The 18546-nt window shown below is 38.4% G+C and overlaps 1 protein-coding gene across 1 annotated transcript in view; it reads right to left on the bottom strand.

Annotated features, from left to right (window-relative positions):
- Nucleotides 1-18546, bottom strand: part of MAN1A1 (mannosidase, alpha, class 1A, member 1) — a 293657-nt gene that overhangs the window by 184102 nt on the left and 91009 nt on the right. Inside the window, exon 4 of the mRNA XM_006878992.1 lies at nt 13334-13414. Coding sequence (XP_006879054.1) covers nt 13334-13414 — 81 coding nt within the window. The remainder of the gene's footprint in view (nt 1-13333; nt 13415-18546) is intronic.

Genomic DNA, 18546 nt, shown 5'->3' with positions numbered 1-18546 from the left:
TGCATGGTGGGAGAGAAAGGGAGAAGAAGAGAAGGAGGGGGAGAAAGAATATAAGGACAATTTACCTCAGATATAAACAATTGCAGAGGGCTGACAGGCAGGGATGGAAGGGAGTGAGGTTGGTGCAGAGACTAGTGATGGATGAGTAAGGTGAAAGAGGTTTTGAGTAAGGTGAGAGTACAGTGAGGTGTCAAGGGGCTGTTGTAAATACAACTGTAATTATTATTCTAGAATGTAATGTATATGACTAAAGAACTTGCTACAGAAGGTCAAGGACTGCAGCCTTAAATACAGATTGAAGTTCAACATCTAGAAAACAAAGATTCTCACCACTGGTCTGATTAGCAGCATTGTTTTAGATGGTGAACAGATTGAGATTGTCAATAGCTTTAGTTTGCTTGATTCCACAATCAACACTCTTGGTACCAACCACCAGGAAATCAAAAGACAAATTGCATTGAGAAAGTCTGCTGTCAGGGACCTCTCCAGAGCACTCAAGAGCAAGCAACAATGTCAGTCTGGAGACTAAGATGTGCCTGGTCTTTGCAATTACGTGCTATACATCAGAAACCTGGGAAATGACTAGGGATCAAAGAAGGAGAATTGATGCCTTTTAGCTGTGGTTCTGGAGAAGAGTACTGAATATACCATGTGCTGCCAGGAGAACAAATAGGTTAGTCCTGGAAGGGGTGAAATCACGCTGCTCCTTGGCGGCAAGGATTGTGAAGCTCTGTATGACATACATTGGGCATGTTTCCAGGAGGAACCAGTTATTGGTGAGAGGCATTTTGCTTGGGAGGGAGGATGGACAGTGCAAGAGAGGAAGTCCCTGATGAGATGGACTGATTCAGTGACTGGGGTAATTATGTGGGTAGGTGTGTCAGAGACAATAAGCTTGGCTCAGGATAGAGCAGGGTTCAGAGCTGTTGTACATAGGGTCACTATGAGTTGCAGGCAATTCCACGGCACATAACAACAACAACAACAACAACAAGAACAATGTATATGAGTGACTGAATGAATGCGAATAAAAATATTTATGTGAAGGGGAGAGGATGGCCCTGAATTATGAGTATTGTGCGTTCCTTGTTGCCACAGCAATGGATCAGTAGACCCAAGAATAGAGCAGCTACAGATCTGGGTAAGATGCTTAGAATTGAAAGAAGGTGCATGAATCTTAACGGCATGTCGGACCTCACAGGAATCAGTTTTGTGCTGCTGATTTTCCTCCTTATGGTGTTACTGGAGGTCAGAGGTCGATAACTCCACACGTGCTGCAATGGTTTTTATAACCAAATCCTATTAAATGACTTTCTGTTTAATATACTTGTTAATTCCTGTTGTAAAACAAATAGTTTTCAATGTCTGCATGGGCATAAAAGTGTCCCAGAGTGGTGTAAACGGTTGAGCACCCAACTACTTATTAAAAGGTTGTTGATTCAAAGCCCCCAGAGACCGATCTCAGAAGACATGGTTGGTGATCTACTTTGGAAGTTCACAGTCCTAAAAATTCTGTGGAGGGCAGCTCCTGTCTGCAACGTGTGTTCGTGTCCTGAGTCAAAATTACCCTGATGGTAATGCTTCTGCTTTACACACATACAAACACTTTTTCTCTAGGCATCATCTTCTCTCACAATGTCTTAAGTTTATTTTACTCACTAAAATGCATGCTATCTCAGCTGGGGTGGTACGGATATGACACAAATTGAGTGGGGCCATGTATCTGTGTCTTAGGGAACATGGAGGCATAGGCTGTGGTGTGCTACACTGGAAACCCAGTGTGGGGGACTTCAGGTATGTGCAGGTATATCAGGCAGCCAACAGCGAGGAAGGTAGAAGAGACTCACTTCGAGAACATTGCTAAATCTCTTATTTCCTTCATTTCTTTTTAAAATACTAGTTACTGCTAGTTAAATTTTATCCACCCTATCTGTTTATAATTCATGTTGTTAGTGGAATATATCTATCTTTTCTTTTTAGGATTTCCATTCATTCATTGTTACACATTTTCCTCCCTCCCAACCCATACTCCCAATTGGCTTTTCTCTTGAAAAGAAAAAACAAAAACAAAACATTTCATTGTTATGCAAATCCCCTTGCCTTCTGCCACCAGTCCACTTTACTTTGCAGCTCTTATTCTAATAATATATTCCGTTTAAACAATTTTCTCCCTCATCTGTTTCAATTCAGTGTACATTATTTATCTCCTCTTTTCTTAGTTTCCCCCAACTCCTATGTCAGTCCCAGTTTACAACAGTGGTATTAGGCAGTATTTATTTGTCCTTTTGTGACTGAGATATTTCATTCAGCATAATATCCTCAAGGGTCACCCATCCTATATAATATTTCATGAGTTCCTTGTTTTTTTCTTTTCTTTTCTTTTGTGTGCGTGTACCGTCAAATCAGACCTGACTGGTACAGGAGGATATTGCGCCTCCTTCTCCGGGCAGAGCGTCTGGTGGATTCGAACCGTGTTCCTCTGGGACTGCAGTGCAGCTTCTTGCCACTAGGCCACCAGAGCTCCCCGAGTTCCTTGTTTTTCAATGCATCATAGTATTCCATTGTGTGAATATACCAGATTTTCTCTATCCATTCATTTGTTGAAGGGCACTTGGGTTGTTTCCAACTCTTTGCTATTGCGAACAAAGAAGCAATAAACATGGGTGTGCATATATCTGTTTGGGTGGCAGTTATGGTTTCTTTAGGGTATATTTCCAGTAGTGCAATTGCTAGGCCAAATGGTTACTTCTATTTCCAACTTTTTGAGGAAGGGCCATACTGCCTGCCTCCCATAGTGGCTGCACCATTTTACATTCCACCAACAGTGAATAAGAGTTCCAGGTTCTCTGCAACCTCACCAGCATTTTTTCTTTGTTAGTCTGTTGAATTTTGCTATTGTTACTGGAATGAGATGCTATCTCATAGTTGCTTTGATTTGCACCTCCCTTAGAGCTGGGGATTTTTAACATTTCTTCATGTGTTTTTTTGCCATCTGAATGTCTTCTTTGGTGAAGAGTCTGTTCATATCCTGTGCCTGTTTTGCAGCTGGGTTGTTTACCATTATGTTGTTGTGATGCCTGAGTATAAATAATAGATATAAGTCCCTTACACACATGTCATTACCAAATATTTTTAATCAGTCTATGGCTTTCCTTTTTACCCTGTTGGGTAAGTTTTTGCATGCACATAGGGATTTGATTCTTAGAAGGTCCCATTCATCTATTTTATCCTATCCTGGTTGTAGGTTTTTCAGGGTGCTTGGAAGACTGTTAATGCAGTGGATTAGGGCCTTGGGTTTCTTTTCAAGAACTGGGTCTGCCACCTCACTCGAGCTCCAGCTGTCTCACTCTGTTCTGCTCAAGCTTAAGGCATTCCACATTATCCAAACAGCAGTGTACCCCACAAAGTACCGCACTCAAATTACAACTGTCCTACTTGCTCCCCACCTCTTGCTCCCTGTGGCTTGCTCTCCCTGGCTGGTTCCCAGTGGCTCGCTCCCGGTAAGGCACTGCGCTTGGTCCAGCATTGTTTCTCTAGTGAATTATCTTGTGTACACTTTGAAAATCTTGAGACCTTTTTTTTCTTAACTAAGTCATTACACAAATTTTTAAGTCATTTAAAATTTTTGGTGGTTTTAAATTTTCAACATGTGCCTACAATCAAACCCTACATTTTTAAAACTTTTTTTACTATCACCTATTCATGTCTCTCCTGTTCTTGTGGTAGAGTCTCCCTGATAGTTTTAATTTTTGCTTATTGTTTATAACTATAACTTTCCTAGAGTATGTAACATATCAGTGCCACTTTCTTTACTGCTTCTGAAATACAAATTTAAGTACTGTAAAATTTTTCAATGTGAACCAACACTTCTGAAGGTGATTTATAAGATGCTTTCAAAAAAGACTTATGGATATCAGTGATTAAATCAGAATGTTAACTTATGAGAGCTTATATATTAATTTAGGAAAATAAATTTTCCTAGATTCCCTTAGTAAATTCCTTGATCTACAGCACAGTGTATGGCTATGAACTTTATCAACATTCTGAAACAAACCTATTTATTGTTACTTGGTCATGTTGGAATTTTTCTATTAAGCAGAAGTTCAATTATTCATTTTGATATGGAGACAAATAGCTCAAGTAGAAATCTAGAGCAGATTATTTTTCCCCTGATCACTTTCCTCATAGCCAGCTCCTTTGACTGCACTGGCCAAATAAAGAAAATGACCAGTAACAAGGCAAATGGGAGCAGAGGAGGTGATGTTCAAAAAACTCCTAATAGAAAGGAGGAGATGTTCATTAACTAGTTGTTGTTGTAATGTGCTGTCAAGTCACCTGTGTCTCAAAGCAACCCTGTCTACAACAGTCCTAAACCATGCTCTATCTCTTGACAATCTTATTGTCTCTGACACACCTATCCCCATTACGCCAGTGACTGAATCAATCCATCACATTGAGGGTCTTCCTCTCCTCCACTGTCCCTCCACCCTTCCAAGCATGACGCCCCTCTGCAAGGACTGATCCCACTTTGCAACGTATATCCAAAGTATGTCAGATGAAGCTTCAGAATCCTTGCTTCCAAGGAGCAGCCTGGCTTCACCATCTCCAGAATGAACTTGTTTGTTATTTTAGCAGTCATTCAATACTCCAGCACCACAGCTCAAAGACATCAATTCTCTTTCTATCACCTCTAGTCATCGTCCAGCTCTCTGATGCACAGCAAGTAACTGCAAAGACCATGGCCTATATCAGACACACCTTAGTCTCCAGACTGACATCGTTGCTCTTCACTTCTTTGGAGAGGTCTCTGACAGCAGACTTTCCCAATGCAATTAATCTTTTAATTTTCTAGCTCCGGATACCAAGAGTGTTGATTGTACAGCCAAGCAAACTGAAGCTGTCAAGAATCTCAATCTCTACACCATCTATCATGATGCTGCCAATTGGCCCAGTGGTGGGAATTTTTGTTCTCCTGATGTTGATCATCCATGTGAAGGCTGCAGTCTTTGACCTTCTGCAACAAGTGCTTCAGGTCCTCCTCAGTTTCAGCAAGCTGGTTTTGTCATCTGCATAACACAGATGGTTGATAAGTCTTCCTCCAATTCTGATGCCACACTTCTCATAAGAGTCCAGCCTCCCAGATAATCTGTTCTACATATATATTGAAAAGATATGGAGACAGAGCACATCATTCCCAATTTTGAACCATGCAGTATTTCCTTGTTCTGTTCTGATAACTGCTTCCTGGTCCAAGTATAGGTTTCATATAAGCACAATCAAGTGTTCTGGGATTCCCATTCTTCTCTGAGTCAGCCACAGTTTGTTGTGATCCACATAGTCAAATGCCTTTGCACAGTCAATGAAACACAGATAGACATTCTTCTGGTACTCTCTGTTTTAAGGCAAGATCCATCTGACAGTAGTTATGATATAGCTAGTGCCACACTCTCTTCTAAATCCAGCCTGCACTTTAGGCAGTTCTTTGTTGATGTGCTGTTCTAGTTATTTTTCGATAATCTTCAGGAGAATCTTGCTTGCATGTGATGTTTATGATATTGTTTGATAATTTCCACACTGTTGGGTCACTTTTCTTTGGGATGGGAACAAATACAGATCTCTTCCAGTCAGTTGGCTGGGTGGTTGTCCTCCACAATTCTTGGCACAACTTGGGGAGCACATCCAGGGCAGCATGTTTGTTGAAATATATCAATTGGCATGCCATCGATTCCTGGGGCCTGTTTTTTGCCAATTCTTTCAGAGCAGCTTGAACTTTTTCCTTCATTACCCCAGGCTCATATGTGGCCTCGAACCGCATGCCTTTGGGATTTCAGTGCAGCTTTTGGCCACTAGGCCACCTGAGCCCTCTTATATATCTAATGCTAATTATACTTTAGAGAGCTCTTATGACAAGAAGCTGCACTGCAATTCTGAAGGCACATGGTTCAAATCCACCAGCTGCTCCATGGGAGAAAGATGGGCAATCTTCTACCATGGAATTAAATGCCTCTGAAAACTCACTGGAGGGTCAGCTATCTGTTGTTTCTGACTTGATGGTACGAACCAACAATTATACTTTAAAGAAAAAAAGCATACTGACCAATTGTAACTATATAATTTAACATATGAGAATACTGGAAACAGTTCAATTATGTAATGTTTAGTGAATGTTTAAAAAATATGCTAAGAAGATAACTCTTACCTAAACTAAACTAAAAATAAAAATACATACACACATATAAAAAAAGTCTCTTTATGAGTTACATTTATATTTTATCCTATAGACTCATAGACGAGTAGTTAAGAAATGAGTTATCTTGGCTTGTGGTGAGACAAAGCTGAGACTTCCGTGGGGTTATAGGTCCCTCCATCTGGGGATCCTTGCCTCTGCAGCTGTGGGGCCATCTCAGATGCCAAACAGGACAAGATACTTTAGTATACAGAACTACAAGCCAAGTAAAGAATTTTCTTAGCTCTCTGCAAGAAAGAGCGCTGACTTGAGACCTCCTGCTTATAAGCTGCTTGAACTGGCTGTCCTGATCTCTTACCATACCAGAAACAAAGGAAGACTCTTAAGCTGCAGGAGAAAAGGTGAGGGAGATGACACTCTGTGCCAAGAAAGAGCACTCAGCAGGCTTATGGGGAGACAGAGCTGAGGCTTCCCTGGGGTTATAGGACCTTCCATTTGGGGATCCAACACAGCCATCCCAGGGGCCAAACAGGACAAGAGACATTGGGACATAGAGCTAAAAATAAATACCTTTCTCAGCTTTCTGTCTGAGGAAGGGCTGAGTTTAGATCGCCTGCACATGAGCTGCTTGAACTGGCAGCCCTGATCTCTAATCTCTTGCCACTCCAGAAACAGAGGAAGACATTAAGCTCCAGGAGAAAATGTACATGAGAAGCTGCTTGAGTAGAGCACCTGTTCTCACACCACTAAGACACTTCATACATGAAGTAGTAGTATAGAACTGGTGACAGGACTACATCAAGGCGAGATTCCTACAGGGCTGCAGTGCAGAACCGAGAGAACCTCAAGGACTTTGTTGTTGCTATGTGTCATAGTTGCTTACGACTCATAGTGACCCTATGTACAAGAGTCCAAAAACCTGCTCTATCCTGTGCCAACTTTACTGTCTCTGACACATCTACTTCCATTACCCCAGTCACTGAATCAATCCATCTCATCAATGCTCTTCCTCTTTCTCTATCCCTCTGCCCTTCCAAGAATGATGTCCCTCTCCATGGACTGGTCTCTCCTTGCAACATGCCCAAAGTATGCCTGTCAGATGAAGCCTCAGAATCCTTGCCTCCAAGAAGCAGTGGTTTCACCTTCTCTTGGATGAACCAGTTTGTTTTCCTGGAAAGGCAAATTTTCCCAGAAAGGACTTACTGGAGAGTGAGTAGCTCAGCTCATGGACTGAACATTTTAACTTGGCAGCTAATTACTAACATCAAAAGATAAGCACCAATAATAACTTTCACAGACACAACCGAAACAGCCTAACACTTATTTAAAAAAAAAAAGGTCATGTAATGTTGAAAAAGCAGCAGGCAGCTTTAAATCTGCTCCCCCCAAAAAGTAGAGAATATTACAGGCCTCAAGAATACTCCAGAGTCAAGGAGACAGTGATATTATCTCTAAATCAAGAAGAAATTAAATTAGATCAGAATATTATGAAAAGGTATACGCTGATAAAGTTGAAAACTTACAGAAATAGAAAAATTCTTTTTGAATTTTGAATTCTTTGAAACTCATCATGCTTTATTAAGACTGACATGATCAGATATAGAACACTTGAACAGACCCATCATAAAAGGAAAAAAATGAATAGGTCATAAAACAATTCCCCCACAAAAAAAGCCCTGGACAGATGGCTTAATGGCTGAATTCCACCAAACATTCAGAGAACATATATCACACATTCTCCTTGGATTATTTAAAAAATTTAAAAAAAGAAGAAATACTCCGAGGGGAATTCTATGGAGCAGACATAACTGTAATATTGAAACGTGGCAAAGATATTATCAAGAAAGAAAACTACAGACCATTATCTCTCATGAACACAGACACAGAAATCCTTAACAAAATATTAACCACAGAATTCAAAAGTACCTAAAAAAAAATCCATCATGACCAAGTGGGATTCATAACAAGTATGCAAGGATGGTTCAACATAAGAAAAATAATCAACATAATTCAGCACATTAACAAGGCAAATAATAAGAAACACTATGATCTTAGCAATAATATTAAAGAAAAAAAGGAATCTGATAAAATACAATATTCTTTCTTGATTAAGACACTACTGAAAAGTACATAGGCAAAACCAAGAGCAAATATTATTCTCAATGGAGAAAGACTAAAAGCATTTTCCTTGTTATCAGGGACCAAACAAGGATGCCCACTATCACCACTTCCATTCAACATTGTATTGGAAGTACCTGGTAGGGCAATATGACAAGAGAAGTAAATAAAAGGCATCAAAATTGGCAAAGAGACAGTTAAACTGTTACTATATGCAGATGATATGATGGTGTACACAAATAACTCCAAGGACTCAATAAAAAAACTATTAGAGCTAGTGGTCCAGTTTACTAAAGTTGCAGGATACAAGATCAATATAAAAAAAAAAAAATCAGTGAGATTCCTCAACAGCACAGCAATAACATTTACAATAGCCAACCACAAATTGAGATACTTATGAGTGAACTTAACTAGAGGCACAGAAGATCTGTACAAAGAAAACTACAGAATATTCCAACAAAACACAATAAAAGACCTAACTAAGTAAACAGAGAAAATGTACCCTGTTCATAGATAGGAAGACTCAGTATAGTAAAAATTATAACCTACCAAAAGTCAACATGGTCAACATAATCCTAATTCAGATACTATACTATTTTTTCAAGGAGACTGAAAGGGAAATTGTCACGTTTATTTGGAGAGGAAAATGACCCAGAATAAGCAAAGCACTTGTAAAAACCAAAAATGAAGTAGGAAGCATAGCACTCCCTGACCTCAAAACCTACTACATAGCAGTAGTAACCAAACCAGGATGGGACTGGTACAATGACAGGGACATAGATCAATGGAACAGAATAAAAAGCCTAGACATGGACCCAGTTATCTGGGGTAAACTGATATTCAACAAGGACATAAAATCTATCAAATGGGCAAATGAGAACCTCTTCAACAAATGGTGCTGGCAAAACAGGACATCTATCTGCAGAAAGCTGAAACAGGATCCATATCTCACATTATACACAAAAATCAACTCAAGGAGTAAAGCCCGGTTGGAACCAAGCTTAGAATGCTTAGCCTATAGTATAAAGAGATTGCCAAATACAGCCAGAAATGCTCAATCTGGAGAGGATAAAACTGATGAATGGGACCTTTTAAAGATTAAATCTCTGTGCTCATCAAAAACTTTTTTTCCGATAGTGTGAAAAGAAAGCCTACACTGGGAACAAACATTTGGCAATAATATTTTGGACAAGGGTCTCATAATAAAAGTTTACAAAATACTCTTGGACCTCCAGAAGAAAAAGACTGATAATCCAATTACAAAATGGGCAAAAGACATGTAAAAACTTTTCAGAGAGGAAGACATTCAGATGGCCAACAGACTCATGAAGAAATGCTCATAAGAGGGATGCAAATCAAAACTACAATGACATACCATCTCACAGCAATGGCAAAATTTAGGACAGGAAGCAACAAATGTTGGAGAGGAAGAGGAATGGTGGGAACTCTCATACGTTACTGGTGAGATTGTAAAATGGGTATTTCCTCAAAAAGTTGAACACAGAAACTCTATATGACCCAGCTATCCCACTACTAGGAATATATCCCAAGGAAATTATAACTGAGAAACAGTTATTTGTACACCAATGTTTATAACAGTGTTTTTCATAATCACATGAACATGGAAACAGCCCAAAGGTCCAACCACATCCGTACAGATTGAGGAATTATGGTATACTTACAAAATGGAATGCTATGCAGCACTCAGGAACAAAGATTTTGAAAAATACTAATGTAACTTGGGAGAGGCTGGAGAGCATTATGCTGTGTGAACTAATATAGTCTTGTAAAGACAAATATTAGGCCATTATTGTAAAAATAAAAGGGTAACTATTAAAGCATGTACAGGAACTCAAAGAGGTGGGGGGAACAGAGGAATGAGGATTGGTAGGGGTGAAACCACAGGGCTACACAGTTTAATGGGTGTAGGGAGAGGGGGAAGCAAATAGTAAGGATCTGAGCAAAAAGACAGGGTAATAATGGGCAAGGTCCAATGATGATTGATTTTTTTAAAACATCATATATGAGAATGATTTATGAAACACAGTATGAATGAAAAATAGTGTAAAACACAACGTATATAGACTTTTTAAGCAAACCAATTAAAAAATATAAAATAGAATGCATATGAATAATTGTATGAAACACAGTGTAAATGAAAGATTACATAAAACATATGAATGAAACATATTGTAAAGGAATTATATGAAAACCAATAAAATATTTTTTAAAAAAGAAATTCTCAAATAACTTATAAAATTAGATAAAATAAAAAATCTAGATATATAGTAAAAATAACATTTGCATAGAGATAATGATATATACTAAATTTACTACAGGTATATCTGTTACTTGCAATGGAGATGTTCTTTGTACTCTTTTGTTTACTAAAGTTAGTTCATTATAAAATATAAGTTCTTAGAAAGTATTTTATCAATAAACAAAACTATCTATGAGAATTAGGTAAATGCAAGGATCAGTCCTTAGAGAGGGACATCATGCTTGGAAGAGTGGAGAGAGTGTAAGAGAAAAGGCCTCCCAATGAGATGGACTGATTCAGTGACTGTGGTAATGAAGGTAGGTGTGTCAGAGACAATAAAGTTGGTATAGGATAGAGTCAGTTTCAGGACTAGTGTACTTAAGGTTGCTATGAGTTGTAAGTGACTTAATGGCACATAACAAAAACAACAACAACAACAAAATATATACATATAAAAATACAGGGAGCTCTGGTAACTTAATGGTAAGGAATTACAATGACAATCCAAAAATGTTTGTTGTTGTTGTAAAGTGCCATTGCGCTATAGGTGACACACAGCGACCCTATGAACAAGTCTGCAACACTTGTGTGACTTTCATCCTTTCTCCAGGTTCGTAGGGTTTCCAGAGACAAGCTATTTATGGAAGTGGATGCCACTCCTGCTTCTAAGCTTGTTTGAATCTGGGAGCTCCACCAAACACTGTGCACCATGGGTAACCATTATCACATTTGGCACACCAGTGTCACGAGTGTTCAGCTTTATAGCAACCACAAGTTACCTATGCACGGCAAATGGAAATACCAGGGCTATACAACCTAGAAGAATGTTTGTCTAAACACAAATAAAAACAGGCCTGAGGATCATGGATTAGAGTCACCCATCTTTGGCTTGGTAGCATCACTTTCTGCCCATTAGGCCAACTGGTCTCTCCCTATGTTGTTAATTGCTGACGAGTCATAGACGACTCATAGAGACCCTGTAAGTGAAAGTCCTCAACACTTGCATGACTTTCATCCTCTCTCCAGGTTCATAGGGTTTCCAGAGGCAAGCTATTTATGGAAGTGGATGCCACTCCTGCTTCCAAGCTTGTTTTAATCCAAAGGTATGGGTTTCAAATCCATCACAGTTGCTCTGAGAGCAATAGGAAATCTCCTCTTGTACAATTTATTGCCACTGACAAATCTGTTGGCATGTTATCTACAAATAGGTTCTGACTTGATGGTATTCAACAATTTATATCATATATATATATAGACATACATAAAAATTTGCTCTGAGTGCAAAGGCTTTCTCATGAAATATGGTGTACACTTAGAAGAAATACACTTTTACTTCTTTAAAAGAATATGGTCAATTTTCCTATCTGAGTTCACATTAAAAGGATGTAATTCTTATTTATTTCAAATTTATGTCTGATCTCTACATAAATTACGGAGAAAGTTTAAACCCAAGGTCATCACAAGTATGCCATGTCAAAACCAATGAGAACTCCCAAGCATTACACACGCAAATCAAAACAAGTATTCCAAACGCAGAGACTTAACTAAAATAACCTTAGTTAATTTAAGTATAATTTTTAAAAAACAGTATGGATCCCTTGGCTTAAATCTTAGAATACAGTAAATAAAATTTAACAAATAGAATTAGTGGGGATTAGAAGAAGCAGCATAATATACCTGAGACTCTTATTTACCTGACTGTGAAGGTGACAAGAGTTCATAACAATGAATGTAGAGAAGAAAGTAAAACTTAAATAGGATAGATACAGGGGGACACAGAAGACTTATAAAGACCCATGATCAAATAAATGTTAAAGGGTATGAGACCATGAAAGCACTATTGTTATGCCTAGGAAACTACTTGAGAAACAAGAACAAAGTCAAGCAGCTTTTCTCATTAAACATTTACTGTTCTGTTTAAATCTGTTTGAAGGAGCACAGAGGTACATGAAATACTACACCAGATTAGCTCCATTCTTCCCCCACAGCTAGAATGCTCAGGCAAACGCAAATCTTAGTGACAGTAAACTGAAATACAAGACTGTCTCCTTGATGCCAGCCTTTAACATTCTCAACATTAAAGGTGTGATGCATCTCAACCACCTTTGCTGGACATAGATGTTATTCATACGTTGTCTGAAATCTTTCAAGAAAATAGCATCCTGGCTTTTTGTAAGCACAGACAAAAATCTTAAACTGTCAATAAAGTGTTGTTCAATTAAAAATTTCTGCTTTGCTCCAAGTAGCAGATAATTAATTAAGTCTTCTCCCTGGAAGGACTCCAAAAGCACTTCATACAGGGATACTCCTCTGTTTCCTGAGAAGCCTTCTCACTCACCCCCTTTCCTTAGTTACTATAATTCTTGCATCTTTTGTCATGCATTTTACCTCTTGTAAAAATATTTTTTAATTAAACAAACATTATACCAAGACCAAAATAAAATCATTTTTAAATAAAAAAAAATCACCCACAAGCCTGCCACTTACATAAACCAATCTAATTTGTCCATAGGATATAGTTTGTAGCTATAATCACTTCATATATAATGGAGTCAAGCTATTTGAAAGGCATTACTTAACATTTCCTGACAATATGCTCTGGTAAACTTTCATAGCTTGCATAATAATCAGTGTATTATAAGAAATTCCTTGTAAGCTACGGGCCCATCAAGAGGCAAACATTTGATGGGCTTCCTCTAAGCATATTTTACACAGGTATAATTTTAAGATATTTAATAGTTCATGTTTATAAACCACCTTCATCTTACCTCTTCTCCAGACAGATAATAGGCAGAGAGTAGTCCACCAACAAAACGTATATTTACTTCAAAAACAGAAATTTCAGCATTCTATGAGAAAAGAAATAAAAAGGCTCGTTAAAAGATCAAAGTTTTTATAAAATATGTGTGTTAAAATGTTAAATCTTGTTCAAATCTTATATGCTTGTCCTTAGCAATTCATAAAAGGGAGACATACCCATTTTGCACATGTCAAAATACACACACAGGTAGAAATCACATTTGAAGGCAAATCAGAAAAGTATTTATAATATTATAAAGTCCTTTGCTCCTCCTAGTTAACAACTCATACAAAACTCAGGACTCTCTACTTGTGCAGAAATGTTAGTGCCACAGCATTGTAGTTTTTCTATTCTGGGCTCTCCATGTTACTCGCTTGCTTTTTATTCCTTAATGGTCATCTGGATTCTTTATACTTGGGCCAGTAGTTCAAAATTATGTTAGTTAGCATTCTCTTAGCATAATGTAAATATTGCAAACAGGATTTAAAGTCAGGACACTTGAGTTCTTGTGTTGGTTCCCAAAGTGGCTGTATTGATTGAGAATAAAAAATTCCTCTTGGCATAAAGGAGATAATACAGTGTGTACTGTATTGCTGGAACAGCTTTTATTTACAACAGTAAGTTACTGTAATTATTTCAAATTCATCAAGTCCAGTTGATTATGCAAAATTCTATCTCTAGCTTCATTTCTGTTCACCGAGTCCATGTTTTCCAACTACTGATCCTTCTTCTCTGTTCCCAACTTTTGTATTCCAGTCACCCATTATTATTAATTAATGTATCTTGGTTGCAATGTTCGATTGATCTATCTCTGACTGCAAAAGTTAGTAGAAATCTTCCATTTGCTCATCTTTGGCTCTGGTTGTTGGTGTGTATATCTGAATGACAGTGGTATTCACTGGACTTCCTTGTATGCTTATGGATATTATCCTGTCACTCACAATATTGTATTTCAAGACGGATCTCTAAATGACGTTTTAAACTATGAAAGCCACTCCATTTTTTTCCTCAACTTTTCATCTCCAGCATAGATCATATGATCGTCTGACTCAAAATGCACCATTCCAGTCCATCTCTTCTTGCCAATACCTCTTATGTCAATATTTATGTGTTCCATTTCTTCCTTAACAATAACTAGTTTTCCTACATTCATAGTTCTCACATTCCATGTTCCAGTCACTAGTGTCTGCTTATAATTGTTTCTCCTGCTTCTTTGTGTTTCCCTACTTGAGGGTTCCACCTCAGTTGCCCTATCTAGTTGTCTGAGTGTGTTCTATTGTAGATGCTACGCATTAGAGAGCTGGACAATGACTAGGGATGATAGAAGGGATGATAGGGATGCCTTTGAGCTGGGTGTTGGAGCAGAGTATTGAATATACCATGGACTGTTAAAAGAGTGAACAGATTCATCCTGGCAAGGGTTAAACCAGGATGGCAAAGCTTTGTCTGACATCCTTTGGACATGTTACAAAGAGAGAACTGTCTTTGGAGAGGGTCGTCATGCTTGGGAGGGTGGATGGACAGCACAGGAGAGGAAGACCCTGGATGAGATGGATTGATTCAGTGACTGGAGTAATGAGGGTAAGTGTGTCAGAAACAGTAAGATTGGCACACCATAGAGCAGAGTTTAGGGCTTTTGAACATAAGGTCACTGTGTATCGCAGGTAACTCAATGGCATATAACAACAACAACATCAAGTATGGTGCACATGTCTTCCCATCACCTATGTCTTTCCATCCTCACAACAACCTTATGAAATAGTTCTTGTTATTGCTGTTCTTAGGTACCCGAGAGTAACTACAACTCCTAGTGACCCTATGAACAATGGATCATAACCTTTCCTCACCTTGCACCATCTTCACTATCTCTGATATGCTTGAGCCCACTATTAAAGTCATTTGTTAATGCATCTTGCTGAGGGTCTTCTTCCCTTTCTCTGACCCTCCAGTTCTCCCAGCATGACGTTTTCCCCCAAGGACTAGCCTCTGTGCATTTTAAAGACAAAGAATCTGAGAGTTATAGTGGCTTATATGAGTTATTGAAGGTCAGACAACTAATAGGTGGTAGATTTGAGTACTGATTTGGTATTCTTGCTCATTCTGCTATCCTGCCTCATAATGTCTCACATGATAATATAGCAAGATTCCTTACAATCTGATGGGGGGGGGGATGGGTGTGTGTATGAAGAAAATGAGAAATCTGTAAATAAAACAGTATAAAAAAAATTTTTAAAAGCCTTAAGTAGCATACAAAAGTAGTTACTGCCAATTTATTTTTACATTATATGGCTACTGGTGCTCTGGTGGCCTAGGAGCTCTGTGGCCTCGTGGTAAGAACCTGCACCTGTACTGCAGTCCTCAAGGCATACACTCTGAATCCACAAGCTGCTCTGTAGGAGAAGGATGGGCAATCTCCTTTTATGCAATTTATTGGCTCTGAAAACTCACTGGAGGGTCAGCTATAGGTTGGTTCTGCCACAAAGGTACAAGAACAACATGGCTATTCAATTTTCTGCATTCTGTGGTATTGGAGAAGAATACTGAATATCCCATGGACTGCAAAAGAACAGATCCGTCTTTGAGAAAGTGCAGTCAGAGTGCTCATTGGAGGGAGGAAAGGAAGGTAAACCTTTGTCTAGCATACTTTGGGGAGATGGCAAAAAGACCAAAGTCCCTTAACCAGGTGAAATGACACAGTGACTGCAGCAACTGGTTTGAGTGTGTCAGAACTCGTGAGGTTGGCACAAGGTAAGACAGGATTCAGATCTGTTTCTCACAGGGTTGCTATGAGTTGTACTTGACTTGACGGCACCAAACAACAACAATTATTAAAACAGTTTAGAATGGTTAACTTATTAGAGTTGTAATACATATCTCTAGATTTAGCAAGCTCCTTTTCTTGTTCATTAGGTCTACACACAGAGAGCTCTGATGGCTTGGTGGTAAGGAGCTGCACTACCAAGCCAAAGGCATGCAATTCAAATCCATTAGCTGCTCTGTGACAGAAAGAAGAATCTCCTCTTACATGATTTATTGCCTCTGAAAACCTAATTGTGGATCAGCCAGAGTTGATTCCAACTCAATGGTACACTGTGTGTGTGTGTGTGTGTGTGTGTGTGTCCATATACACACACATTTAATCTCTAACCTCTAAAATTATATAATGTTTAACTAAAATATCTCAATGAAATTTTTATAAAAAAATTTCAATGAAATTTGAATAAAATATTTCAATGAAAGATTATGAGAGAACTAATTAGGAGAGAAAAACTCAATTAGGCAAAAGCATAAGAAGATTCTTTCTTGAGTTTGTTTCATAGGTCACAATACATATCTAATATAATTTTATTACAATTATTATATATGGATGAAACTTAAAAACAAAAATATTCACAACTGGGCCAATAAGCACCCTCATAATAAACAGATAAAAGAGTGAAGTTGTCAAGGAATTCTTTCATTTGAATCTACAATCATACCCATGGAAACAGCAGCCAAGAAATCAAGTTATGTATTATCACTGCATTGGGCAAATCTGTATAATACCTCTTCAAAAGGAAAGCTGTCATCTTGAAGACTAAAGTGAGTAAGTTGACCCAAACCATGGTTCCTTTCAATCACGCCATAAATATCTGAAAGCTGAACAATCATTAAAGAAGACTGAAGAAAAACTGATGCATTTGAATTATGGTGTTGGAGGGTAACGAATCAACTAGTAGAAGAATAATCACAACCATCTTGAAAGAAGTATAGCTAGAATGCTATTAGGAAGTGAGTGAGTGGTGGGACTTACTTTCTTGTACTTTAGACATATTATGAGGAAGAATCAGTCTCTGAGGAAGGACATCATGCTTGGTAAAGTAGAAGGTCAACAAAAAAGAGGAAGACCCAATGAGATGGATCGACACAGTGATGCAACAATGGGCTCAAGTATAGCACTGACTGGGGAGACTCCACAGGACTTGGAGGTGCTTCTATTACACAATGGGTTGCCAGAGGTTGAAATTGACTTGGTGATATCTAAAAGCAACAGATTATTGCTGAGGAAAACAGATTAATTTTTATTAGTACACACACTGTATTTTTTATGTGTATGATTAATAATAGCTAAACCTAAAATCACATCATCCTTAATTTGTACATGTTTTAAGTCTTTAAATCTGAGACTGGTCCTCCTTATTTCTGCCTACTGGGGCCTGTTAAAATGATTTTATCTTCTTATTCTGACTCTGGGTATATTAGATATGCATACAATGAAAATTTTGGTTCATCAGGACCACAATAAAAACATCTGGGAAAAAAGTACTGCAATGTAGAGGATTGGGTTATGTCAAGGAGCACAAGAAGTATAGCTTCAGCTAGACATCGATCACCTATTAGGTGCAGTTGTTCAACGAGATATCTATCGATCCAGCTCTGTATTCCAGAACCTGTATTCTATTCATCTTGTCTCTGTGAGATATTAAGAAAGCTAGTTTTTGCAAGGTGCCATGCTCAAGGTCAGCTACTATGTCTTTTGAATTTCATGGTTATAATCGCCTGGTGAGCCTGTCCAAGAAGCAAATTAAGCTTGTTAGTGAATCTATGCAGGTGCCCAGTAACTACTATGTCCTTATCTTAAAAACCTTTGGTTCAAGGATATTACCAGATCACTACCAGTACTTCAGAATCACCATCACCTACATTTTGAAAACCAGAATTACATCCGTGTTATTAATACCCAATTATTTCTCCTTTATTTAAAAAAAACCCCAATAAATTATTTACTGTTGTTGTTGGGTGCCGTTGAGTACTGACCAACTCATAGCTAACCTTCCAGTTGGTTTTCAAAGGCAGTGAATGGCACAGAAGGGGACTGCCCAATCACCTTCAGCAGAGTAGTTGGTGGATTCAAACTGTTTGCCTTTGGGATTGCAATGCAGCTTCTTACCAGTAGGCTACCAGTTGTTGTTAGGTGCTGTCAAGTCAGGTATGACTCATAATGACCCTATGAACAGCTAACATGAACCCTGCACTAACCTGTGCCATCCTCATCATCTCAAAAACCTTCAAGCCCACTGCTGAAGTCATTGTGTCAATCCAACTCATCCATCTTTTCAAGCATGAGATTCCTGTCCAAAGAATTGCCTTGTCTAGTTGTTGTTGTTATGTGCCATCGAGTCGTTTGCGACTTATAGCGAC

Source organism: Elephantulus edwardii, unplaced genomic scaffold (genome assembly GCF_000299155.1).
Source record: "Elephantulus edwardii isolate Elephantulus edwardi_28Jun2011 unplaced genomic scaffold, EleEdw1.0 scaffold00002, whole genome shotgun sequence".
Lineage (NCBI taxonomy): Eukaryota > Metazoa > Chordata > Mammalia > Macroscelidea > Macroscelididae > Elephantulus > Elephantulus edwardii.
Note: the sequence above shows the minus strand (reverse complement) of the source record. Positions and strands in the feature narration are given on the sequence as shown.